This window comes from Hemiscyllium ocellatum, chromosome 10 (genome assembly GCF_020745735.1).
Source record: "Hemiscyllium ocellatum isolate sHemOce1 chromosome 10, sHemOce1.pat.X.cur, whole genome shotgun sequence".
NCBI classification, from domain to species: Eukaryota; Metazoa; Chordata; class Chondrichthyes; order Orectolobiformes; family Hemiscylliidae; genus Hemiscyllium; species Hemiscyllium ocellatum.
Window position 1 is genome coordinate 18,083,796 of NC_083410.1, and position 27,460 is coordinate 18,111,255.

The window sequence follows — 27,460 nt, forward strand, 5'->3', positions numbered from 1 at the left end:
AGATGCAATCTGGTCTGACCTGGAATGAACTGAGATGAGGAGGAATTTCTTTAACTAGAGGGTGGTTAGTCTGTGGAACTCGTTGCTGCAGCAGGCTAAGTTACAGAGTGCATTTAAGACAAGAGATAGATAAGTTCTTGGTTGACATGGAGATCAAGTGTTATGGGTGAAGGCAGGAGAATGGTGTTGAGGAACATCTCAGCCATGATTGAATGGCTGAGGTCCGGTTAAAGAATTGTGGATACGAAAGCATTATGATGAATGGGTGGCCAAGGGTTAGACAATTGGAATTGAGAAAGTGAAGTTGTAAGCAACTGAGGGTATAGTTCCCCCCAGGAGCAGATACTTAAATAACTGGAATTGAAAAATGATAGAGGGGGTGGAGGGTGAGCAGTGAAAGACAGGTGTGGCCATAAACAATGGCAAAACGAAATTGGGAGTTGAAAATGAGGGTGGGAGTTCATTCTGGTGAGGGCATTCCTGAGTTGATAAAATTGCTTGATGAACAGCTGGTTCTAGTATCACACTAATACAAATTATTTCATACATGTTCAAAACGTATGTATTTCTTTACTCCACTACTCCTGCAGCTACATCTAAAATAACTCAACTGAAATCAAATCGATATACGTTTCAGTGCAAATGTCACAATCAATGTTATATGTTTGCGAGGCGAATCTACAGAGTGCTGAACGTGCTTCACAAATCTTTGCTGAGTTGTTATTTTTTACACTCATTTTGTAAATAAATTGAATTGGGGCAAAACGTTTGGTCCTAAGTACACTACTTTTAATTACAGCACTCTTCAAAATCCATGTCATTATATTTCCCCTATAGGGCGTTTGTCCTGCCAACCAAGGTGTAATTTCAGCAGTTCCAGAAAATTCACCAGACAAACTTTCATCTCTACACAGTTAACAATTTGATGAAACATGAGTACACAGCAGATGTTTCATTGAACGTACAACCTATCGGCAAATACAGATGTTACGACAAGGCTTGGAAACAAACCTCGGCCTTGCTCATCCGAGCCTTTAACTGACAGCTGTCTCCGACAAAAGAGGCTACCCCTTCGTGTTGTTCGCGCACTCACCTCTTAAACCTTTCAGATACATCTCCAAATCGTCCTCGATGTTTGACTCGCAGGAGGCCTTCATTGTGGCCCAATTATACAGCGAAAGGTTAAAAGTACCTCTCGATGAAAAAGAACAACGCTGACAAGGTCGATAACTGAAAACGCTCCGTACAGCTTTGGTTAAACTCCAGCGCCGCTGACAGGGCACAGCCCCTGAACCAATCAGCACCGAGTTCAAATTAAACTTTGGGCTTCCTTTCACCATAGAGACATCGGGTTCAGTGATGGAGGCGTCTCAGCAGAGGATGCTGGGGACTGTAGTTCTACGTATGAGACAATGAGGAAAACGGGAACGGGGCTTTGGACGTTTGATAGGATGGCTACCTCAGGCCGATAGAAATACAACTCCCAGAAATGCTTGCGAGATGGTTTGTGGGAGAATCTGACTGTCTGGCATTATTTTTTCCCGCCCTTCCATTAAATCCAGCGGTCCACAGTTTAGTTCCCACCCAGTGCACGCACCCACAGCCGCTGCGGGCGCGATGACGTCCGGTCCGCGGTCACGATTGGTCAAGAGCCCCGTCAGTCATGAGTGGGTTAACTTTGCTTTGATTGAGCTCGGGGCTTTTGGACGTCGTCCATGGCCTGTGGTAGTCTGCGCATGCCTGAACCAAATTCACCTCCCCGCCCCCCAGCTAACCGTCCATTCTGCTCGAGCGGCCGCTATGTGGAATAACGTTATTGCCGAGCAACGGGCGTGTTGCTGATGTTTGTCTGAGCCTGGGCAGGGCAGCTGCACTGCTAGGGTGAGTCTGCCACACGGAAATGCCGAGGTGACAAAGGCTACAGATTTGTGCACGCCCGTCTGGGTGGTGGATTTTAATATTTTGAAGATGAAATGGAATAACGGTTCGAGGGATTGTGTATAAAATGCCGTTGGGTGGGGGAGGGGCGTCTGATATGGAAGCGATCATCCCGCAATCGCCGCCTGACAGGTCGCGGTCTGTGGGGGACTTTTTCATGGGCTGCTTCTTTCAAGTTATTATTTTGGATTGTTGACGTTCCCACTGTTTTTTATTGAAACGGGTGGCTCAGAAAGCGAGAAGGCGATTTGAGGTTCAAATGGCTACCCGTTACTTTATCTTACTCATGTGCTCCTCCAAACCTTTCCTAATTTTCCCCTTTCCCACCACCCTCCACTTCTCTCCTCCCCCCCCCCCCCCAACTCCTTCCTTACTGTAATGTATTCGTACTACCTCTATGAATTTAGTCTAACGCCGTTCTGAGATTTAATGTTCTTTTGCATTTCACTCCTCCCTTAATTTAACGGATTTTTCATCGAGATTTTATTTCTTCAAAAAAAGCTTTGTAGTTAGCATGCCAATGGATCCAAATGCACAGTGCTAAACCGGTAAACGATTATGTTTCTTTTTTTAATGTTTCTTTTTGTTACCCTGAACAAAGGAAGCTTTGGGTTACACCACGGAATTCCATTTGAAGGTCTGCATCTTTTTTTTTAATCGGCAATTTGAGAAGGAAACTCCCTTATTTTAGGTTAAATCGACGCATCTTAATCTTTTGACCAATTCTGTTCTGATTGTTAAAACAGAATACGGTAATACAGAAGTAGTATAGCTGGAGAGGGACTATTAGCAAATTTCTGGCCGACTGCCAGTGTAGTAGGGGCATGGCAAATCTTGTGAAACAGATTAACCATTACTTATCATTTTGAAATGTAATTATTAGATTTATTAAATTATTGGCCTTGATGTTGAAAATGCATCGAAATGTATTACATTGCGCTAGAAACCAGATACAATTCATTTATAAAATTCTTCAGAAACATTTCACAGGAAATGTTACCTCTTCCTGTACATTCCCGCTAAGGAATAGGGTCACATGAAACTGGCTGGAGTGTTTCCTTTTCGGATTTCATTTCAGCAGCGTGTTCCTTTCCTGTGTGCTTTATATCGAGGCATAGTTCAAGTTGGATCCCATTCATATAAGTCAGACGCCTTTTCAGTATTTTTGACAGTGAAACAATGCGTTATTGTGTAGCCTTTTCAAAGGACAGGAGAAGAAGAAAACTTTTGTTATTAGACATAAAATGGAAGATAAGTGGTCATGCTGGAACTTATTTTAGTGACAAATCATAATTGGAACATTCTTGGAGCATAAGATAGACCATAGAAATTGAAAACTCTATAGACTCACCTGTATGTGTATCAAAAACTGCACAGGACTACAAATAACCTGAACTATAGTAGTCTATAATCAATTGAGGCCAGTCAACTGAGTCTTAAGTAAAATTTGTCCAGTTTGAATTTTGTGAATCTAGAGGTCAAGCACAGCTATTGAACTATAATTAAAATACCTTATTTTGTTTTTATCTGTATCTTAAAATGTTCTCAAATATATAGTACCATTGATTGAAATGCGATTTTATCAAACTAGACACTTGTCAAACCACCTTTTTGAGGTTTGGCGATATAAAAAAGTTTGGGCACAACTATGGTAACTGAAGCAATGTTGTACAACTTTAACTTCGAATCATAGAATTTTAGTAAAGGGCACCATATGATCTATTGTATCTTTACCAGCTCCTGAAAGAGCTAATCAGTTAGTCCTGTCTCTGTAGCCCTTTTAAATTAATTTATTTCAAATATATATCCAGCTCTCCTTTGAAGCCTCCTGTGGAATCGACCTCCATTATTGTCCAGTATCACATTCCAAATTCTAAAAACTGAGTGAAAAAGTTTTTCCCTGCTTCACTCCTCCCTCTCTTGCTGACAATCTTGAGATTTTGACCTGCAGTTACTGAACATTATAGAATAAGATTTGCTATAATTTTCCTTTTTTCTAGCTTAGTCTTTTCAGCTTTCTTTCTACTTTTTAATACTTTTAACAGTCTGAGTTATACTGAAGGTGGTCTCTACTGGTTCCCATTTGCTAAGTCTGAGCTTTATATTTTGTTTTCAATCTTTATTTTGAAACTAATAAGCAGGAGAAAGGGGCACACAGCATGGCTAGAATCAGTGTGAAGAATGAGAAATAAATCAGTTCATGTAAACCAGGAGTCCATGGTTGACTGTCTTTCGAGAGTGACATTTAAACACTAATGCATCTGCTTGTACAGGTGGCTATAAAAGATCCCATGACATCTTTTCAATGAAGAGCAGAAGAGTTATTCCTGATGCTCTCTGGCCAATGTTTATCCTTCAAAAAAAACTTATCCGAAACAGGTACTTCAGTTATTCCCACATTTGTGGGAGATTGTTGCAAGTTGACTCATGGGTTTTTAATCTTTCCACTATGACTGCACTTCAGAAATAGGGCTGGAAAAGCCCAGCAGGAATCATTCTTGTGCTCAAAATGTCGATTTGCCTGCTCCTCGGATGCTGCCTGACCTGCTGTGCTTTTCCAGCACTACACTCTTGACTCTGATCTCCAGCATCTGAAGTTCTCACTTTTTCCTCACTTCAGAAATACTTCATTGACTGCGAAGCGCTTTTGAGTATCCTGTGATCATCAGACATGTTGGATTATTGCAAGATGCTCTCTTTTGACTGGGTTCTGGTGTTGGGTAGGTTTAGGTGTAACAGAATTTTGGATAAACGGAAGTTTACAAAGAGCATAGGATCTGAAATCCACAGGGAGAGCATTGAAATTGTTGAGGTGACAGATTTGAATGAGGATTTTAGTGGCAAAAAGATTGAGTCTCCTGAAACACAAGTTTTATTAACCTGGCTGTAAGCAGTCTGAGGTTCCTTAACATGTATTTGAATGTTATGCGCGTGATGTGTTTGCATCTTCAATTATGACTTTTTATCTGAAAATAGATGAAAGCTTTGGGGTTTCTTCCCTAGGAAACAAATCCATTGTTATTAATGCACTGTTTCAGGGAAAAAAGAAATTTTTAATTGGTTAAAAACTGATTTTAAAAAGTCCTTTCTTTGTTCAGATGAACACGCAGACTTATCCAGGTTTTTGTCCGTGCCACTTTTGTAAGGGGATGCATTGGAAGTCTGATTCAAACTTTATGTTAAGGACAAGGAGTATGTCACTTGCAATTTTTCTAACTCGTGGAAAAGTTATTATTTCTAAAAGTAAAGGCAATTTCTAAACTAGATTATATACAAAAATCTGAAAATGAAAACAGAAAATTCTGGAAAACTCAGTCTGGCAGGTTAAGATCAACTAGGCAAAAGTGAGGACTGCAGATGCTGGAAACCAGAGTCTAGATTAGAGTGGTGCTGGAAAAGTACAGCAGGTCAGGCAGCATCCGAGGAGCAGGAAAATCGACATTTCAGGCAAAAGCCCTTCATTAGGAAGGGAGGCAGGGAGCCTCCAGGGTGGAGAGATAAATGGTGGGTGGGGCTGGGGATAAGGTAGCAGAGGTGATTGGGGGTGGGGATGGAGGTATTAGGTCAGAGGGGAGGGTGGAGCAGATAGGTGGGAAGGGAGATTGGCAGGTAGGACAGGTCATGAGGACAGTGCTGAGCTGGAAGTTTGGAACTGGGATAAGGTGGGGGATGGGAAATGAGGAAACTGGTGAAGTCCACATTGATGCCCTGAGGTTGAAGTGTTCTGAGGCAGAAGATGAGGCGACTTCCTCCATGCGTCGGGTGGTGAGGGAGTGGCGGTGGAGTCCTGCATGTTCTCAGCAGAGTGGAAGGGGAAGTTGAATTGTTAAGCCACGGGATTGGTTGGTGCAGGTGTCCTAGAGATGTTCCCTAAAGCGCTGTGCGAGGAGGCGTCCAGTCTCCCCACCGTAGGGAAGACCACATCAGGAGCAACGGATACAATAAGTGACATTGGTGACTGTGCAGGTGAAACTCTGATGGATGTGGAAGGCTCCTTTAGGGCCTTGGATGCAGGTGAGGGAGGAGGTGTGGGCACAGGTTTTGCAATTCCTGTGATGGCAGTGGAGGGTGCCAGGATGGGAGGGTGGGTTGTTTGGGGGGGGGGGGGGGGGGGGGGGGAGAACCTGACCAGGTACTCACGGAGGGAGCAGTCTTTGCAGAAAGGGGTGAGGAGGGAAATATAACTCTGGTGATGGGGTCCGTTTGGAGGTGGCAGAAATGTCGACACCACTCCTACTGCCCGCAGTGGTTGTCTGGCGCACTGACCTCTACACCGCTGAAGCCAGATGCCAACTCGAGGACACCACCTCCTACCGCCCCCTCAACCATGACCCCCATCACCAAACCATCATCTCCCAAACCATACAGAACCTCATCACCTCAGGAGATCTCCCACCCACAGCCTCTAATCTCATAGTCCGGGGACCCTGCACTGCCTGATAATACCTCCTTCCCAAGATCCACAAGCCTGACCACCCTGGCCGACTCATTGTCTCAGCATCCTCCTACCCCACTGAACTTATCTCTACCTACCTCAACACTGTCCTATTCCCCCTAGTCCAGGAACTCCCCATATGCGTTCGATACACCACCCATGCCCTCCACCTCCTCCAAGACTTCCATTTCCCTGGCCCCCAGTGCCTCATCTTCACCATGGATATCCAATCCCTCTACACCTCTATCTGCCATGACCAGGGCCTCCAAGCCCTCTGTTTCTTCCCAGAAAAGACCCAGTACAACCCTTGGACAAAACCAAAGTCATCTATAGAATTCCATGCAAGGACTGCCACAAACACTATGTAGGACAACAGGAAGAAAGTTAGCCACCAGGATACATGAACACTAGCTAGCCACAAAAAGACACGACTCCCTCTCCCTCATAGCCCTACACACGGATTAAAAAAAAACACCATTTCGACTGGGACAACACATCTATCCTGGGACAGGCTAAGCAAAGACATACCAGAAAATTCCTAGAGACCTGGCACACCAACCACAACGCCATAAACAAGCACATAGATCTAGATGCCATCTATCAACCCCTCAGAAAATGAACAGGAAATGAAATCACCACAAAACCCAGGAACCCCATCCGGCGAAAGATATAAATAGAAAGCAGGAGACAACAGCTTCACTTCACTTGGAGGTCGCCACTGATGATGTTACCGAGCTAGGTAATGAAACGTCTGGATATCAAACCTGCACCCTAAACCTCAACCTGAGCTACAAACCTTGCATTTCTTCCTCTCCCGACGTTCCCAACAGTACCCTTTCACTGACACACTCATTCGCCCTTAACAATTTCTCCTCTGAATCCTCCTACTTGCTCCAGACCAAAGGGGTAGCCATGGGCACCCATATGGGCCCCAGCTATGCCTGTCTCTTTGTTGGCTACGTAGAACAGTCCATCTTCCGTAATTACACCGGCACCACTCCCCACATCTTCCTCCGCTACATTGATGACTGCATTGGCGCCACCTCGTGCTCACGCGAGGTTGAGCAATTCATCAACTTCATCAACACATTTCACCCTGACCTTAAATTTACCTGGACCATCTCTGACACCTCCCTCCTCTTCCTGGACCTTTCCATCTCCATTAACGTCAGTGTCAAGTCGGTTGTCACTTTTTACAAACCCACTGACTCCCACAGCTACCTGGATTACACCTCTTCCCACCCTACCTCCTGCAAAAATGCCATCCTGTATTCCCAATTCCTCCGTCTCCCCCGTATCTGCTCCCAGGAGGACCAGTTCCACCACAGAACACACCAGATGGCCTCCTTCTTTAGAGACTGCAATTTCCCTTCCCGCGTGGTTGAAGATGCCCTCCAACGCATCTCGTCCACATCTTGCACCTCCGCCCTCAAACCCCACCACACCAACCGTAACAAGAACACCCTACCTTCCACCCTACCAACCTTCGCATAAACCAAATCATCTGACGACATTTCCGCCACCTCCAAAAAGACCCCACCACCAGGGATATAGTTCCCTCCCCAACCCTTTCCGCCTTCTGCAAAGACCACTCTCTCCATGACTACCTGATCAGGTCCACGCCCCACCCCCCACCCACCCCGTCCTGGCACCTTCCTCCCACCGCAGGAATTGCAAAACCTGTGCCCACATCTCTTCCCTCACCTCCATCCAAGGCCCTAAAGGAGCCTTCCACATCCATCAAAGTTTTACTTGCACATCCACCAATATCATTTATTGTATCAGTTGCACCCGCTGTGGACTCCTCTACATTGGGGAGACTGATGCCTCCAAGCAAAGCGCTGTAGGGAACATCTTGGGACATCCGCACCAATCAATCACATCGCCCTGTGGCCCAACGTTTCAACTCTGCCGAGGACATGGAGGTTGTGGGCCTCCTTCACTGCTGCTCCCTCACCACCCAACGCCTGGAGGAAGAAGGCCTCATCTTCCGCCTCGGAACACTTCAACCCCAGGGCATCAATGTGGACTTCACTTATTTCTCCTTCCCCAACCTCACCCCAGTTCCAAACTTCCAGCTCAGCACCGTCCCCATGACTTGTCCTACCTGTCTATCCTCTTTTCCACCTATCCACTCCACCCTCCTCTCTGACCTATCGCCTTCATCCCCACCCCCGCTCACCTATTGTACTCTATGCTACTTTCTTCCCACCCCCACCCTCCTCTCATTTATCTCTCCACGCTTCAGGCTCTCTGCCTTTATTCTTGATGAAGGGCTTTTGCCCGAAACGTCTATTTTACTGCTCTTTGCATGCCGCCTGTACTGCTGTGGAGGGAGAACTATCAACATCCTTACTCCCCAGCACTGCAAACCATGCCCCCACCCCCACCCCCACCCCTACTATTGCTTAAATGCTGCCCGCTCCACAGTTCACATCAGCTTTGAAGAGTTATCTAGACTGAACATTAGCTTGCTTTCTCTCTGTGGATGCTGCCTGACTCACTGATCTCTGGTATTTGTTTTCAACATTTTCCAATAGTTTCCAACAAATTATAATTTGGCCCTAATATAGAAAAAATTAAAGATTGTGGGATCTATTCAGAGATATTTGACCTTTTAGAGAGACAGCATGGATGGCAAAAATGGTGGGTTGCACTATTAATAACTGAAATGACTACAGTTATGGAGATGATCTAGGCTCGGATGATGTAGAGTCCATTTGGGTGGTGGTAAATAGAAATAGCAAGGGAAAGAAAACATTGTAGGTGTAGGGTATAGCCTGCCAAGTAATAGACACTGTGGGAAAGACTATAAAGCAAAAGTAATAGGAGCATCTAAAAAGAATAGAGCAATAATTATGGGTGACTTTCATTTTCATGCTAATTTAGCTTAAACAAATTGAAAAGGGTAGCTACAGCAACGAATTCGTAGGGCACATTAAGGATAGTTTCCTAGTGCAACATGGTGCAGCTAATCAGGGAGCAGGTTATCTTGGATCTGCTAATGGGTAAGGAGACAGGTTTAACAACTTATCTCTTGAGTAAAAAATTCCCTCGGAAGTAGTGATCATAATATTACTTAATATTCAGTTTGAAAGTTAGAAACTTGCATTGGAAAGAACTGTCTTTCCCTTAAAGGGTATTACAATGGAATGAAAGTAGAGTTAACTAAAGTCAACTTGTCAAATAGATAAGCAGGAATGACAGTAGGCAAGCAGTGGCAGACATTTTGAGGAGATAATTATTGACTCTCAACAAAAATTTATCCAATATAGAGGAAAGATTCTAAGAGAAAGATAAATCAACATTGGAAACCACCAAAGCTAAGGTGGGTACTAAGTTGAAAGTTGAAGCACATAGGAGGCCCAGGTCAATGATAGCCCTGAAGACCTGGATAAATTCAGAATCCAGCAAAGGAGAACTAGAAGGATGATGAAGATAGAAAATAAACTAAGAGGGCTAACTAGCGAGGAATATAAAAACTGATGCTGAGAGTTTCTTTAGATATGTAAAAAAGAATAGAGGGGTCAAAATGAATGTAAGCCCCTGAGCAATGAATCTGGGGACATGGTTTTGGGGAACAAAGAAATGGCAGAGCAGTTAAACAGATTTGCATCTGTCTTTACCATGGAAGACACCTCAAACATTCCATTAAAAAATAAAGAGTACAGGGGAGGAATTAAGTAGCATCACTATCACTTTTTTTTTTGACGAGCTAATGGGATTAAAAACAAGATCCTTGGCCTTGATGGCTTGCAGCCGAGAATCCTAAAAGAGATAGCTACAGAGATAGTGAATGCATTGGTTGTACATTTCAAAAAGAACCCTTGGATTCTAGAGAAGTACCAAAAGACTGAAAAATTGCTGTTGTGATATGCCTGTTCATAAAGGTATAAATCAGGTAACTATAGGATTATTGGCAAAATATTGAAATCAATTATTAAGGAAGTAATAGCAGAATATGTGGAAAATCATAATCCAATCAAGCAAAGCCAGCATGATCTCATGAAAGGGAAATTGTATCTAACTAATTTACTGGTTATGAGTCCCTTGAAAACTAGTATGGAACCAGTCATATTGTATTTGGACTTCCAGAAGATATTCAGCAAAGTACCTCATAAAAGATTGTCATAAGATAAAAGCCTTGTGGCCGCCTCTACATTGGGGAGACAGGCTGCCTACTTGTGGAACGTTTCAGAGAACACCTCTGGGAACACCTGCACCAACCAACCCAACTGCCCCGTGGCTGAACACTTTAACTCCCCCTCCCACTCCGCCAAAGACATGCAGGTCCTTGGACTCCTCCATCGTCAGACCATAGCAACACGACAGCTGGAGGAAGAGCGCCTCATCTTCTGCCTAGGAACTCTCCAACCACCAGGGATGAGCTCAGATTTCTCCAGCTTCCTCATTTCCCCCTCACCGCCACCCCCCCCGCCATTTTGTCTCAGTCCCAACCCTCGAACTCAGCACCACCTTCCTAACCTGCAATCTTCTTCCTGACCTCTCCGCCCCCACCTCCTCTCCGGCCTATCACCCTCACCTTAACATCCTTCCACCAATCACATTCCCAACGCCCCTCCCCCAAGTTCCTCCTCCCTACCTTTTATCTTCGCCTGCCTGGCACACCTTCCTCATTCTTGAAGAAGGGCTTATGCCCGAAATGTCGATTCTCCTGCTCCTTGGGCGCTGCCTGACCTGCTGCGCTTTTCCAGCAACACATTTTTCAGATAAAATAAAAGTCCACTGTGTTGAAGGTAGAATATTGGCATTGGTTGAGAATTAGCTAATGGACAGGAAATAGTGAATGGGATAAGGGTTTTTTAGGTTAGCAACCTATGGGGATCAGTGCTGGGACTGATATATATTAAGGAATTGAAGGAAGGAATTTAATGTTCTGCAGACAACACTAAAATATGTAGAAAGGAAGATTGACAGGTGCACAAAAAATCTACAGTGAAATATTGATAGGTTACATAATTTGAATTTATTGTTATATGTACTGAGGCACAGTTAAAAGCTTTGTCTTGCAAGCAATATAGGCAGCTCACATAGTATAGATAAGTAAATAATAGATAAACAGCAGCAAACAAGAAAAACAGGTACGGATGAATGCTAAGAGTTTGAGTCCACTCAGTACTTTTAAGTGAGCAAAAAGTTGGCAAATGTGTTTTAATGTGGGGAAATGCTCTTCATTTTGGAAGGGAGAGCAAAAGAGCAGAATGTTATTTAAATAGAGAAAAATTGAAGCAAGTTGCAATGCACAAACTTGGGGGCAGTAGTTAATCAGGGAGGCGAATGATATGTTGGTCCTTATTTCAAAAGGGCTCAACTATTATTACTGCAATTAGACAAGGTACTAGATCTGGAGTACTGAGCGGTTTTGGTCCCATTATTTAAGGAAAAATATCGTTTCATTGAAGGCAATTCAGAGAAGGTTCAGTGGGCTGATTATGAAGGGATTGTCTTATGAGCAGAAACTAAACAGGTTGGGACTCTAATTCTTTTAAACTCCAGTGAGTAGAAGTGATTCATTGAGAATATGTGATTTATAAGTGGCTTGAGAGGTGAATACTGAGAGGAAAATTCCCCTCATGAAAGATCCTAGCACCAAAGAACATAGTCTCAGAGTAAAGGGATGCCAATTTAAGACTGAGATGAGGAGGAATTTCTTCTGAGGGTTGAATACCATTAGAACTCCTTGCCACAGAGGTCTGTGGGGAAAGAATCTTTGTGTATGTTTAAGGCTGAGGTAGATTCTTGATCAGTAGGAGGGTAAAGGCAAGAAGGTACATGTGAAAAATGTCAAATCAGCCACGAACCTTTTGAAAAGCAGAGCAGACTTAAAAGTCTGAATGGCCTCTTTATGGCCTATTTCTTATGGCCTTGTTTGAAAAGGCTTTTACTTTCTAACACAGTTATAGACCATCAACTAAACAAGTTTACATAAATGCCATATTCCCCCTAGCAGGTTATGGCTTTGTGCAGGAACCTGTCACAGCTCAGGTAGCTCAGTTGGATGATAATTGGACTCAACCCCAAGGCCGTTGTTTTGATTTCTACATAGGATCATAAATTCTTTTGAGTATGCTATAGTATATTTGTTTCTTTTTTAAAAAAGCAGAAATAAAGTCCATTCTCCACAGTCTGACTTCATTGCAAGTTGGGAATCTCAATTAGTGTAGTTCAGAATACAAAAACAGTAGTAGGCCATTCAGCTCTTTGATGTTCTAACATTGAGGTCATGGCTGGTCTGTGGTTTAACTCCATATACTTGCCTTTTGTCCATATTCCTTAATACTTTTGCTTAACAAACTCATCTCTCTCATTTAAAATTAATAACTAGCATCCACTGCCATTTGTGGGAGCAGTCCAAACATCATCTACCTTTGTGTTAGAATTGCTTCCTGACGTCTCTGCTGAATAGTCTGGACCCAATATTTAGACTACACCCCCTAGTTCCACAATCCCCAGCCAGTGGAAATAGTTTATCTTAAGCTACCTTATCTTTCGCTGTTTAAAGATGTTGATCAGATCACCCCTCAGCCTTCTAAGTTCCAGAAAAAGCGGGCCTAATTTCTATAATGTCTCCTCATAATCTCTGAAGATCAGGTATCATTCTTGTTAACCTACATTTGTACATCTCTAAAACTCATTTTCTTTCTTAAGTATGGTACCCAGTTCTGCTCTCATTACTCCAAGTGAGTCTAATTAGGCTTTTGTATAACTGTAGCATAACTTCTGCATCCTTTTAGTTTGCTGGTTATTGTTACTGAAGTTGTACAGAAGGAACAGCTGGTAGATGATTGGTACAATGGATGCTAAACCTGAGATTAGTTAAGGGTTTCAAAATATTATTAGCCTGTGTCAAACAACCTTCACTTTAATGTAGCATCTGCACATGTGCAGCGAATCTGGCACAACCACAGTTATCATCCTGTTATACTGTTCTACGAAGGACATCTTAACAAGGTTTGCAGTATTTCTGCAGTGAAAGTTTGCTAAATGGGGATCAACTGTTTGACCTTTTCTAAATGCATTACCTCCCACTTATCAGAATTGAACTCCATCTGTCACTTTTGCCCACTTCAACCCATCTATATTATTCTGGAGCTTACAGCTATCCTCTCTCCCTTTGTTGGTTATCGCAATTTTGTCTGTCTATTTCCTAATTGTGCCCCTCATGTTCAAATCAAAATCACTAATGTATAAAATAGCAGGGGTCCAGACACTAAGCCCTGCAGAGCACTTGAAACAGTTTTCCATTCAAAAGGGCACCCATCCACACACACCCTTTATTTCCTGTTACTAAGCCAACTTTGGATCCATTCAACACATGGTCCTGTATCCCACTGGTTTTATATTTTGACTAGTCTGCCATGTGGGACCTTGTCAAATGCCTTACTAAAATCCATGTAGACAACATCTATTGAACTGCCCTCATTGATCCTCCTCGTCACTTCCTTGAAGAATTCAATCAAGCTGTAAGGCATGACCTTTCCTTAACAAAACCATGTTGACTATCCATGACTATTCCATGCTTTTCTAAGTAAGAGTTTATCCATTCTCTCAGGATTGATTCTAACATTTTGCTCACCACTGAAGTAAGACTAACTGGCCCATAACTAATTCGCATTTCCTTTTATACTCTTTCGGGGTACAAATATTTGAAGGAAATATTCCTTTGTACATTAATTTATTGTCAATTTTGATGAATTGGCATACTTTCAGGCTGTATCCATTTCTTTAACTACTCGTTGCTCTTATACCACTGGAAGAATTTCTTGCGATTCTGGTTTGCTATTACAACTACTAATTTTCAATTTTTTTTCTGCTTCTTTCTAGATATGCTTCTGCAGTTGCAATCTTGTTTCACCTTGTCTGGTTTCCTAAAAGAGTCTTTAGTTTAATTACTTATTCATTTCTAACCATTCAGTCTGTCGGAATGTAGTTGTTCAGTTTGTATTCATTATGCATGATCAACAGGTATGCATGTAAAATTATTCTGTTTGTGCTATGCTGCAGTACTTAGCAATTCTCTTAAGCTCTTGCCTTTACTGACTGAAGTTTATGAGCAATGTTGTTGTGGTCCCTAGGTATTTGGAAGCTGAGGAAATAAATTGAACTTAATTATTCTAGCAGTTTGAGAGTCAGATGTACAGCATGGAAACAGACCCTTCGGTCTAACTCATCCATGCTGACCAGATATCCCAACTCAATCTAGTCCCACCTGTCAGCACCTGCCCATATCCCTCCAAACCCTTCCTATTCATATACACATCCAAATGCCTTTTAAATGTTGCAATTGTACCAGCCTCCACCACATCCTCTGGCAGCTCATTCCATATACATACACCCTCTGCGTGAAAAAGTTGCCCCTTAGGTTTCTTTTATATCTTTCCCCTCTCACACTCTAATTCTGGACTCCTCTACCCCAGGGAAAAGACTTTGTCTATTTATCCAATCCATGCCCCTCATAATTTTGTAAATCTCTATAAGGTCACCCCTCAGCCTCTGACGCTCTAGGGAAAACAGCCCCAGCCTGTTCAACCCTGGCAACATCTTTGTAAATCTTTTCTGAACCCTTTCAAGTTTCACAACATCCTTCTGATAGGAAGGAGACCAGAAGTGCACACAGTATTCCAACAGTGGCCTAACCAATGTCCCGTACAGCCGCAACATGACCTCCCAACTCCTGTACTCAATACTCTGACCAATAAAAGAAAGCATACCAAACGCTGCCTTCACTATCTTATCTACCTGTAACTTCACTTTCAAGGAGCTATGAGCCTGCACTCCAAGGTCTCTTTGTTCAGCAACACTCTCTAGGACCTTACTATTAAGTGTATAAGTCCTGCTAAGATTTGCTTTCCCAAAATGCAGCACCTCACATTTATCTGAATTAAACTCCATCTGCCACTTCTCAACCTATTGGCCCACCTGATCAAGATCCTGTTGTAACCTGAGGTAATCCTCTTCGCTGTCCACTACACCTCCAATTTGGTGTCATCTGCAAACTTACTAACTGTACCTCTTATGCTCGCATCCATATCATTTATGTAAATGACAAAACTTAGAGGACCTAGCACCGATCCTTGTGGCACTCCACTGGTCACAGGCCTCCAGTCTGAAAAACAACCCTCCACCACCACTCTCTGTCTTCTTCTACCTTTGAGCCAGTTTTGTATACAAATGGCTGGTTCTCTCTTTATTTTGTGAGATCTAACCTTGCCAACCAGTCTCCCATGGGGAATCTTGTCGCATGCCTTCCTGAAGTCCATATAGATCACATCTACCGCTCTGCCCTCATTAATCCTCTCAGTCCTTGCCTTTCCAAATACATGTATATCCAGTCCCTCAGGATTTCCTCCAACAACTTGCCCACCACCAACGTCAGGCTCACTTGTCTATAGTTCCCAGGCTTGTCCTTACCACCCTTCTTAAACAGTGGCACCACATTTGCCAACTTCCAGTCTTCTGGCACCTCACCTGTGACTATTGATGATACAAGTATCTCAGCAAGAGGGCCTGGCAATCACTTCTGTACCTTCCCACAGAGTTCTAGGATACACCTGATCAGGTCCTGGGGATTTATTTACCTTAATGCATTTCAAGACATCTAGCCCTTATGAAGATTAAATAACTTTCTTTCACTATATGGTGTCTGCATCCAGAGCCATGATCCTATCAGCTGCAATGGGATGAGTCACATAGTCCACTGGACTTGCAAAACAAGTTGTCTGCTGTGCTCTACATCATGGCAAATAGTTGCCAGGAAAGCAGAACAAATGTTTAAAGGACATCCTCAAAACCTTTCTGAGAAAATGAATTATTCCTATTGACGCATGGGGAAACTCTAGCTTGATGCAGAAACTGGAGATAAGCTTGTGTGAAACTGCCAACTATTTTCAGCATCACTCAGGCTCAGACAGAGGCCAAGAGCACAGCTGGAAGAGAATGCAAAAACCTGAGCTTCACACCATTACATCAGCAAGTACCATCTCTGGCAGGATTTGTGAATGCAGGCTATTTAATCACCTGAGGACTCAGAGCACTGAAATGAAAGTCTTTTGGAATTGAGGATGCCTGACATTATCTGCTTCTTGTGATGCAATGCAAACAACATAATTTTGAGGCAGGATAACGAATCAGTAAAATTCATGGTATTATAGCTTCCATAAGAGTTAACTCCTAATCAATCCTGAAGATCTGTCATTAGATGTTGATTGCTCAATTCAGTGCTTCAAACTAAACTATTCTTGGAATGGAAGGCATGATTGATAATGCTATCAAATCACACCTCCCATAGCACCTTTGATACCTGCAGCCTCTACCACCTAAAAAGACACGACAGCAAAAACCCTACAACCGAAAAATTCCCCTCTGTGCACACACCATCACATTTGAAACTATATACAGCTGTAATTTTATTGTTTTTGAATCTATATCCTGGAACTCCCTCCCAAACAGCACTGAGTGTCTCTATTGCTCAAGAACTGCAATGGTTCAAGAAAGCAACTCATCACCATCACCACCAGGGTAGTTAGGGATGGGAAATAAATATTGGCCTAGCAGCAATGTCCACGTCCTGTGAATGGCTTTGTTGAAAAGGGTGCTTAAAATTGGCAGACCTGGTTTTGTTAGAGTCCTAGACATACAGCACAGAAACAGGCCCTTCAGTCCAACTTATCCATGTGAACCAGGTTTCCTAAACTGAACTAGTCCTGTTTGCCTGCAATTAGTCCATATCCCTCTAAACCCTTCCTAATCGTGCAACTGTATTTTAAATGTTGTAATTTTACTCTCTATCACTTCCTCTGGCAGCTTGTTCCATATATACATCACCCTATGAGTGAAGAGGTTACCCCTCAGATCCCTTTTAAATCTTTCTCCTTTCATCTTAAACCTATGTCTCTAGCTTTGGACTCCCCTACCCTGAGAACAGACCTTGGCTATTCACCTTATTTGTGCCCCTCGTGACTTTATAAGGCCTCTATAAGGTCACCCTCAGCCTCTGATGCTTTGGGGAAATTGTTCCAGCCTCTCCTTGTAACTAAATCTTTCAGTCATCGTTGTAAATATTCTCACCCTTTCCAATTTAATAACATTATTCCTATCAGAGGGTGACCAGAACTGGATACAGTACCTCCAAATATGTCTTTACCAATATCTTGTACAGCTATAACATGGCATCCCAACCCGTGTACTCAGTGTTCAGACCGACAAGGGTAAGAAGGCCCAATAGCTGCTTCGCTACCCTGATTTGGAAAATGGCCTGGGTAACGTAATTACCCTGAATACCACTTTTCCTGCACTTAATGACATTGATGGGGACACTGGGTTTTGAAGGTCAACTGTTAGTGTTCATTATCCTTGAAGATTGTCCAGGCTCTCTGAGTGGCGAGCCAACTATAATTGTACTGAAGCTGGAAATCAGGAGGGCAAAAAGCTTTTGCAAATAATGCTTAAAAAGAATCCAAAGGAATTCTGTAAATATATTAGGACAAAAGGGTAACTAGGGAGATATTAGGGCCCTCAAAGGTCAGGGAGCAGGAGAATCGACGTTTTGGGCATGAGCCCTTCTTCAGCCCTGATTCCTGAAGAAGGGCTCATGCCCGAAATGTTGATTCTCCTGCTCCTTGGATGCTGCCTGACCTGCTGTGCTTTTCCAGCAATACATTTTCAGCTCTGATCTCCAGCATCTGCAGTCCTCACTTTCCCCTCAAAGGTCAGCAAGGCATCTAATATGTGGAACCACAGGAGATGGGGAAATACTAAATGAGTATCATGCATTAATGTTTACTGTGGAGAAGGCCATAGAAGATACAGAATGTGGGGAAATAGTTAGTGACATCTTGAAATGTGTCCATGTAACAGAGGTGGTGATGGATGTCTTGAATTGCATAAAGGTGCATTAGTCCCCAGGCCCTGATCAGGTGTACCCTGAAGTCTGGGAAGCTAAGGAAGTGATTGCTGGGCCCTTTGCTGAGATATTGGTATCATCAATAGCCATAAGTGAAGTGCCAAAAGACTGGAGGTTGGTTAACATGGTGCTACTATTTAAGAAAGGTAAGAAAATGCCAGGTAACTATAAACCAGTGAGCTTGACATCGGTGGGGTGCGTGCATTTTTTGGAGAGAATCCTGAGGAGCAGGATTTGCATGTATTTGAAAAGACAAAGATTGAATTGAATTTATTGTCACATATACCAAGGCACAGTGAAAAGCTTTGTCTTGCGAGCAATCCAGGCAGATCACACAATTAAGTAGCAGAGATAAGTAAATGATAGGTAAGCTGCAGCAAAAACAAAAACACAGGTACAGGCGATTGTTAAGAGTTTGAGATTCCATTCAGTATTCTAACAGTAGGGTGGAAACTGTTTCAAAACTGGCTGGTGCACGTGTTCAGGCTTCTGTACCTTCTCCCCAATGGTAGAGGCTATAGAATAGCATTGCCAAGATGGGATGGATCTTTGAGAATGCTAGCGGCCTTTCCTTGATAGCAGGACTGGTAGGTGGATCCCATAGATGGGAGGTTGGCCTTTGTGATTGTTGGGCCGAGTTCACCACTCTCTGTAACCATCTCCAATCTTGAATAGTACTGTTGCTATACCAATTAGAAATACATCCAGACAAAATGCTCTCGATGGCGCGCCTATAAAAGTTGGCAAACGTATTCGGCGTCATGCAAAGTTTCCTCAGCTGCCTGAGGAAAAAGAGACCTTGTTGGGCCTTTGTGACCAGTGCATCCACATGAAGAGTCGAAGAAAGCTTGTTGTGGATGACTACTCCCAGGAGCTTGACACTATCCACTTGTTCCTTTGCCCTGTTAGTGTGTAGGGGGGCATAAGTAACATCCCGCCGAAAGTCAATAATAAGTTCCTTGGTTTTGCTGGCATTGAGAGCTAGGTTGTTCTCAGTGCACCAGTTTTCCAGGTCTTCCACCTCCCGTCTGTAATCTGCTTCGTCACCATCTGAGATTCAGCCAACTATGGTGGTGTCATCAGCGAACTTGTAAATGGCATTAGCCTGGTATTTGGTGACACAGTCATGGGGATACAGTGAGTACAATAGGGGACTGAGTACTCTAGTGTTGAGTGTTAGTGAGGATGAAATATTGTCCCCAATCTTCACTGATTGTGGCCTGTGGGTCAGGAAACTGAGGATCCAGTTACAGAATGGGGCTTATCCGAGATCACTAAGTTTAGTAATCAGTCTTGAAGGGGTGATAATGTTGAAGGCTGAACTGTAGTCAACGAGTAGGATTCTTACGTCGCTGTTCTTGGTTTCAGGAAGAGTGAAGGGTAAGTGATATGGCATCTGATGTGGATCTGTTGGTCCAATAGGCAAATTAGAACGGGTCAAGAGTAGTGGGGAGGCTGGAGTTGATTAATGCCATGACCAACCTTTCAAAGCACTTCATGACCACCAAAGTTAGGGCCAGTGTTGAGTAGTCATTGAGACATGCTGCATGGGGCTTTTTAGGCATAGGAATGATATTGTCCCTCTTGAAACAGGCCGGGACAATGGCCTGCTGCAGGGAGAGGCTTTAGATGTCCGAGAAGAGCTATGCCAGTTGATCTGCGCATGATCTGAGTGCATGGCCTAGTACTCCATCTGGTCCCATTGCTTTTCTTGGATTCACATGAAGAAAAACTGATCTGACCTCTGCGGTGGCTGTTGGGATACATTCGTCAGGACTTGTTGAAATAAGTGTTACCTCTCCACCGAACTTCTGCTCAAAGCGAGCGTAGAAGGCGATGAGACAATCTGAGAGGGATGAATCATCTTCTACTGTCTTGCATTGTCTCTTTTTAGAATTTGTGATGTCATTCAGTCCTTGCCATAGGCACCGGGTTTCTGCCTGGGTCTATGGTTTGGATAGTTAGTGGTCCTTGGCTGTCTTAATGGCTCTGCGAAGGTCATACGCGGATTCCTTATTTGAGTGGGTCTCCTAATCTGAAGACCTCAAGCCTGGTTTTCAGCAGGTTCTGTATGGGAGACAGTCAATGCATGACCAATGGTGTTGTCCTTAAATAATTAAAACAAGATAAATGAGTTTGTTTAGCAGATTGAAATTGCTATGTATGATGTTGTGGGTATCACAGAGACGTGGCTGCAAGGGGATCCATGTTGGAAACTAAATATCCTAAAATATGCATCCTTTTGAAGGACAGGCAGATGGGCAGAGTTGGCACTGTTGCCTTCTGAGTAAGAAATGTAATTAAGTCAATAGCAAGAAATGATGTAGTGTTGGAAGGTGTAGAACAGGGGTGGGGAACATGCGGCCTTCTAGGCCATTGTGTGTGGACTTTTGAATGAATCCAAATTTTGCAGAACAAATCTTTTATTTTTTATTAACTTTTTTATTATTTTATTTTAATCTTAAAATGAATGTATTTAAAATACCAGAGAATAAAAGAAAATTCAATGAAATAATCCTCACAGACTGACCGTCACAATTAAAAACTTGGTAAGTCATAAGGGCTATTTCGTGAATTTTGAAGAAAATACAATTGAAGTTTCTTGGATGCGGCCTTATTAGATTACAACTAACATAATGCAGCCTTCCAACGTGAGAAGGTTCTCCACTTATTCGCTCTAGAAAACGACAATGTTGTCGAGGAGAATACTGAGATACAGGCTACTAGACTAGGTGTGATTGCAAGATTTCTAAATACCTCTTCCTTATGAACCTCAGAGTGTGAAAATAGATAAGTCCCCTGGGCCGGATGGGATTTATCCTGGGATCCTCTGGGAAGCCAGGGAGGAGATTGCCGAGTCTTTGGCGTTGATCTTTAAATCGTCATTGTCTACAGGAATAGTGCCAGAAGGAGGATAGCAAATGTAGTTTCCCTGTTCAAGAAGGGGAGCACAGACAATCCTGGTAATTATAGGCCAGTGAGCCTTACTTCAATTGTGGGTAAAGTATTGGAAAAGGTTATAAGAGATAGGATTTATAATCATCTAGAAAAGAATAATTTGGTTAGGGATAGTCAGCACTTTTTTGTGAAGAGTAGGTTGTGCCTCACAAACCTTATTGAGTTCTTTGAGAAGGTGACCAAACAGGTAGATGAGAGTAAACTGGTTGATGTGGTTATATGGATTTCAGCAAGGTGTTCGATAAGGTTTCCCACAGTAAGCTATTGTACAAAATGTGGGAGATATAGCAGTTTGGATCAGTAATTAGCTTGCTGAAAGAAGACAGAGGGTGGTGGTTGATGTGAAATGTTCATCCTGGAATCCAGTTACCAGCGGTGTACCGTAATGGTCGGTGTTGGGTCCACTCCTGTTCGTCATTTTTATAATCAACCTGGATGAGGGTGTAGAAGGGTGGGTTAGTAAATTTGCAGATGACAGTAAGTTCGGTGGAGTTGTGGATAGTGACGAAGGATGTTGTAGGTTACAGAGAGACATCGATAAGCTGCAGAGCTGGGCTGAAGGGTGGCAAATGGAGTTTAATGCGGACAAGTGTGAGGTGATTCACTTTGGTCAGAGTAATCGAAATGCAAAGTATTGGGCTAATGGCAAGATTCTTGGTAGTGTAGATGAGCAGAGAGATCTCTATTTCCAGATACACAGATCCTTGAAAGTTGCCACCCAAGTTGACAGGGTTGTTAAGAAGGCATACAGTGTTTTAGCTTTTATTAATAGAGGGTTTGAGTTCCGGAGCCATGAGGTTATGCTACAGCTGTACAAAACTCTGGTGCGGCCACACTTGGAGTATTGTGTACAGTTCTGGTCACCACATTATAAGAAGAATATGGAAGCTTTGGAAAGGGTGCAGAGGAGATTTACTAGCATGTTGCCTGGTATGGAGAGAAGGTCTTATGAGGAAAGGCTGAGGGACTTGAGGCTGTTTTCATTGGAGAGAAGAAGTTGAGCGGTGACTTAATAGAGACCTATAAGATAATCAGAGGGTTAGATAGGGTGGACAGGGAGAGCCTTTTTCCAAGTATGGTGACGGCGAGCCCGAGGGGGCATAGCTAGAAATTGAGGGGTGATAGATGTCAGAGGTAGTTTCTTTACTCAGAGAATAGTAAGGGTATGGAATGCTTTGCCTGCAATGGTAGTAGATTCGCAAACCTTCACAAACTTTACGCCACTTTAAGTACATTTAAATCATCATTGGACAAGCATATGGACGTACATGGAATAGTGTAGGTTAGATGGGCTTCAGATTGGTGTGACAGGTCGGCGCAACATTGAGGGCCGAAAGGCCTGTACTGCGCTGTAATGTTCCGTGTACTTCTGGTGTAGAATCTGTGTGGGTAAAGTTGAGGGACCACAAAGGAATAAAGACCCTCTTTATACAGGTCTCCTAGCCGTAGTCAGGATGTTAGGAATCGGATAAATTGGGGGATAGAAACGGCATGCGAGAAAAACACATTTTTTTGCAAAAATCATGGACTGAGAACATCAAATGTTAATGGATCTCAAGAAAAGGAATGTGTGGAATGTCTGCAAGATGTTATTTGTTTGTGGTGAAAGCCACTTGGGAAATACAATTTTAGATCTGGTGTGTAGTGAGGTAAACTACTTAGGAACTTTAGGTGAAGGAACTCCTGGCCAGTGACCATAATGAGAGAGAATTCACCCTGCAGTTTGACAGGGAGAAGCTAGAATCAGATGTAATGGTATTACTAATTGAGTGAAGCTAACTACAACGACATGAGGGAGGAGCTGAACAGAGTTGATTGGAAGGGGAGCCTAGCAAAGAAGATGATGGTGGCGCAGCAATGGCGAGAGTTTCTGGGGGTAATTCTGGAGATGCATTGGGCATTTCAAGACTGGGGGCACTTTTTAAGGTGAGAGGAGAGAGATTTTGAAAAGACACGAGGAGCAAATTTTTTACAGGATGGTTTACATGAGGAATGAACTTCCTGAGCAAGTGGGGGATGTAAGTACAATTATAACATTTTAAAAGACATTTGGGTAAGTATATGAAAAGGAAAGCTTTGGAGGGATATGGGCCAGGAGCAGGTCGGTGGGACTTGTTTATGTTCAGCATGGACTGGATGAATTGAAGCATCTGTTTCCATACTGACTCTGAGAGAGGATGAGGCAATCAAAACTGGTGAGGGAGGTTAGGTCCAGCATAAAGCAAAAGAGAAAGCATACAGTATGGTCAAGATTAGTGGAAAGCCAGAGGATTGGGAAGACTTTTAAAAAAACAGCAAAGGACAACTAAGAGCAATAACATGGCAGAAGACCAAATATGAGGGCAAGTCAGCTAGTAATTTAAAGAAATATTGCAAGAGCTATTTCTTAGATATCTGGAAGTAAGAGAGAGTCAAGATTGGGCAGAAGACTGCTGGAAAATTAAGCTGGAGCAGTAGTAATGGGGAACTGAGAAATAGTGGAGGAACTTTGCATCAGCTTTTATAGTGGAAGAACTGGCAGCTACCAGAAATTTCAGGGAGTCAGGGGACAGAGGTAAATGTAGTGATCATAACTAAGGAAAAGATGCTGGGCAAGAGGTCTGAAGATAGGTAAAACTCTTAAGCCAGGTAGACTACATCCCAGAGTTCTGAGGGAGAAAGCTGGGGAGATTGTGGGTGGGGGACATTGTTGATCTTTCAGGAAACAGTGAAGTCAGGGAGACTCCCAGAGGACTAGAAAATGGCTAAAATAACACCCTTATTAAGAAGGAGAGGTGAAAGAAGACAGGAAATTATAGGCTGCTTAGCCGATTCTCAATCATCATTAAAATTTTAGAATCCATTATGAAGGATGAGATTGTGGAGAAATTGGACGTTCATGGAAAAATAGGGCTGAGTCAGCACGGCTTCATCATGAGGAAATCATGCCTAACAAATCTGTTAGAATTCTTTATAGCAGGTAACAAGCAAGTTAAACAAGTGAGAGCCAGTGAAGATAATGGGGTCGTTTTAAGGTTGGCCGGGGTCATTTGCCTTATTGAAATTGGCCATGTTTCAAATTAACCCTGATGTAATTCAATTTTAGTTTGTACTGATTATTCTTGGGTTATTTAAATGAGCTATTGTTGTGCCCTGTGCTCTGACATTTCCTCCCAACATCTCTTCTGTCCCTCTTTCCTACTTTTAAGATGCTGTTTATAACCTTCCTCCTTGACTAAATGTTTAGTCACCCAACCTGTTATCCACTTCTGTGGCTCAGTGTGTTCCTCATCCAAAATGCATTGAGATGCTTAATAGAATTAGTGATTGATGTAAGTTCAAATTGCTCTTGCTTAACTGAATTAGTTATTTTTGCATCCATGTCTCTGAATTGACCTTGCATGCATTCATCTGTCCTTGTTCAGTGGTTTAAAATTCAGCACCAGGAAATTATTTCTTGATTCTACCCACACAGGTTCAGCAAATCTTTAACATTGTTTTCGTGATTTAAGAAGCACTATAGATTTCTTCTGGATCAATGGGTTTAGTAGATCAGAATCTGAAGGACTATCCCACTTCTATTTGTATTGTGACTGTTTTGAACCTGCTTGTTACAATTGAGAAGGTTAAATATCGATAATTCCCGACAGGCATGCATAGTTATGTTGTGAAGTGAAAAAGTAAATTTCTTGTGTCTGGGATTCGTCAGGCATTTGAACTAAACCATCTCATTGCAAATATCCTAAACAAAATCTAGAAATGGGTTGAGATTGTTGTAGTTGTTTACTGAACAACATGGATTAAGAATTTTCTGCATCCCTTTTAACTGAAGAACAAAGTGTTGCTGTTCGTTTTAAAAAACTGGTGTTTGGTCTATTTGCAGAGCTGAAGAAGCTATTTAGGTGTGAAGTAAGTTTCAGAAGTGTCTTTCTTATCAGATCATTTTTTAAAAAAATAAGCTGTTAACTATTTGAATTGATGTTGTATTTGTGTACTTTGGGGAAACATTGTCATCTTTATGACCGTACTTTAAATTCTGACCAGTAATGACTTTTTGTTCAAACATTTTTTGTTTTTGAAACTAAATTATCAACTTAAGGATGCTAATGATGAGCTTTCTCTTTTTGACTGTTATTTGATAAGTCAGTAAGTCATGTCCATGTATATTTTCCTTAAACTTGAACTCTTGTAGCTGTCATGATTGTGAATTCATTGTGTTGTACTATTAGGGTAGTGGTTTCTTTATAGAAATGAAATCTTCTCAAAAGCTGCATTTTTGGGGAAAATATTTGAGAGGGGTTATGGAAGCTAATTTCTTTTGTGAACCAAGCATAAGCAAAGAAAAATTGAGATTATGCTAACTACTTGAAATTGTTGGTATAAAACTTAGCAAGGAACAAAGATTAATTTTTCATGACCTACCTTTCTTTAGTCAAGGTAACAAGTCATGTTAATTGTACAAAAGGCCCTGCCAGTGTGATTTGAAATTGCTTGCAGATGTCAAAGAGTAACCTCTGATGCCTTGGTATTTTGTTTCATGTCCTTACTATTTCATTATTAGTCTGATAAATATTGGCTAAATACAGGTGCATTTCCAACATCTGGACTATTCAGTATTCTCACAAAACATTTCTTGCTCTGAATGTAATACCTGGTAACTCCAGAGTCCTGGAGAAGCACATATTCTTAGTTTCTGACCAGATATGGTGAGAACAAACAATTGCATCATCCAGCTACTGTAAAATTTCACCCAAATATATAGTTGCTTATATTTTTCTCAGCTTACTTTTATTCATTCAGTTAAAACTGTGGAAAGAGAAAATTAATGCTGCTGTCTTTACTTTCAGCATTGTCATTTATTATTTTGATACAGCTGTACACCTAAAGGAACAATACAATTTCTTTGTCTAAAATCAGTATTAGAATACAGGCTTATTGAGGTTCCCAAAATTCAACAAGTTAGCCATTAACCTCCAAGAAGTTCACCTTTTTTGATTAAACAATGATGAAAGAAGAAATTGCTGTCCTGTAGTTGGAAAAAGAAAATTACTTTTATTCTAAAAATAACTGAAGATTATCTGCTTTTCAGATGGTGACTGCCTTCAGCTGATGCAATGTTTTATGGATTAAATTGCTTCTGAACCACAGGAAAAAGGCAGTCTTTGTGCTTAGATGTTAAGAGGAAATGAAATTCCAAGGGAAGTCATGTCACTTTTTAAAAAATTGATCTGAACAGTAGAGGGGTGGTCTTGGATGACTTCATTTCTTAAACATGGTGAAAAACATATGACCAATGTCAGCCGGCAGTAGTTTCAGAACACAGCAATAAGTCATATTGCCTATTCACAATTTCAAGGTCTAACTAAGTTTGACAATAAGCAATAATTTTTTAAATTTTATACAAAGCAGCATTTTTGAAAAAAATAAAAGCCATGGAGGCAGAATTCCTTCTCTTGGCTGTGCTCCTTGCCTGATATATCTTCCATAGCCAGTTAGGCAGAATATATTATGTACGGTCCTCAAGTTTCGCATAATACCAATGGAAACCATTTTACTTTCCGGGAGGGAAAAATAGCCCTCTCTCCATTGTATAAGAATTATTTTTATCATTGGTACTGGAAAAGAATGCACTTTCAAGTTTGGGAAAACAAACATTCGTAATTACAACATTGTTTGTGTCAGCAAACACAAGGAACCATTTTAAAGGGCAATCTGTTATTACAGTTTCTTGAAACTGTCATTCATTCTCAGTTGAATGGAACTCATTAGCACTTGAAGCTCAGTGAAGCGTTGATAATAGCCACAGCTGTCCAGCACCTATCTGGGAGGGAAACAATATCCAGTCTCATTTGTCAATCCATATAAGGAAGCAGGCAGTTTGATTTTAGTTTTTACAAATGCCAAAAGGGTGTTTTTTTTATTTCAGCAAGTGCCATTCAAACCATAGTATAAATGAAAATAGCATAGTGTCACAACATTTTGTAATACATTCCACTGCACTGTGGTGCTTTTTCCATTTGCAAAACACAAATACATGTCAATCTAAGAATCAAGTTACATTTAAAGGACAGATCTGTATGATGAATGTCTGCATTATAAATGCATTCACATAATACAGTACCTAATAATGACATTTAAAGGTGAGAAAATACTTACCTTTTTTAGAATGTTTCAGGCTTCTTCCCAATTTTCATTTTCTTCTCAAACTCAAACCTGGTGTAATTTTA

The 27,460-nt window shown here is 42.0% G+C and overlaps 2 protein-coding genes across 15 annotated transcripts in view; one reads left to right on the top strand and one right to left on the bottom strand.

The window, feature by feature from the left end:
- Positions 1-1,353, bottom strand: part of sdccag8 (SHH signaling and ciliogenesis regulator sdccag8) — a 369,171-nt gene extending 367,818 nt beyond the window's left edge. For all 3 annotated transcript variants that reach the window (XM_060830822.1, XM_060830820.1, XM_060830821.1), the window contains exon 1: positions 1,094-1,353. In XM_060830822.1, coding sequence (XP_060686805.1) covers positions 1,094-1,340 — 247 coding nt within the window. In that variant the 5' untranslated portion in view covers positions 1,341-1,353. The remainder of the gene's footprint in view (positions 1-1,093) is intronic.
- Positions 1,354-1,793: 440 nt separating this feature from the next.
- The window catches only part of cep170aa (centrosomal protein 170Aa), a 168,265-nt gene continuing 142,598 nt past the window's right edge, over positions 1,794-27,460 (top strand). For all 12 annotated transcript variants that reach the window (XM_060831300.1, XM_060831304.1, XM_060831303.1 and 9 more), the window contains exon 1: positions 1,794-1,881. The gene's annotated coding sequence lies outside the window, so the exon portion shown is untranslated. The remainder of the gene's footprint in view (positions 1,882-27,460) is intronic.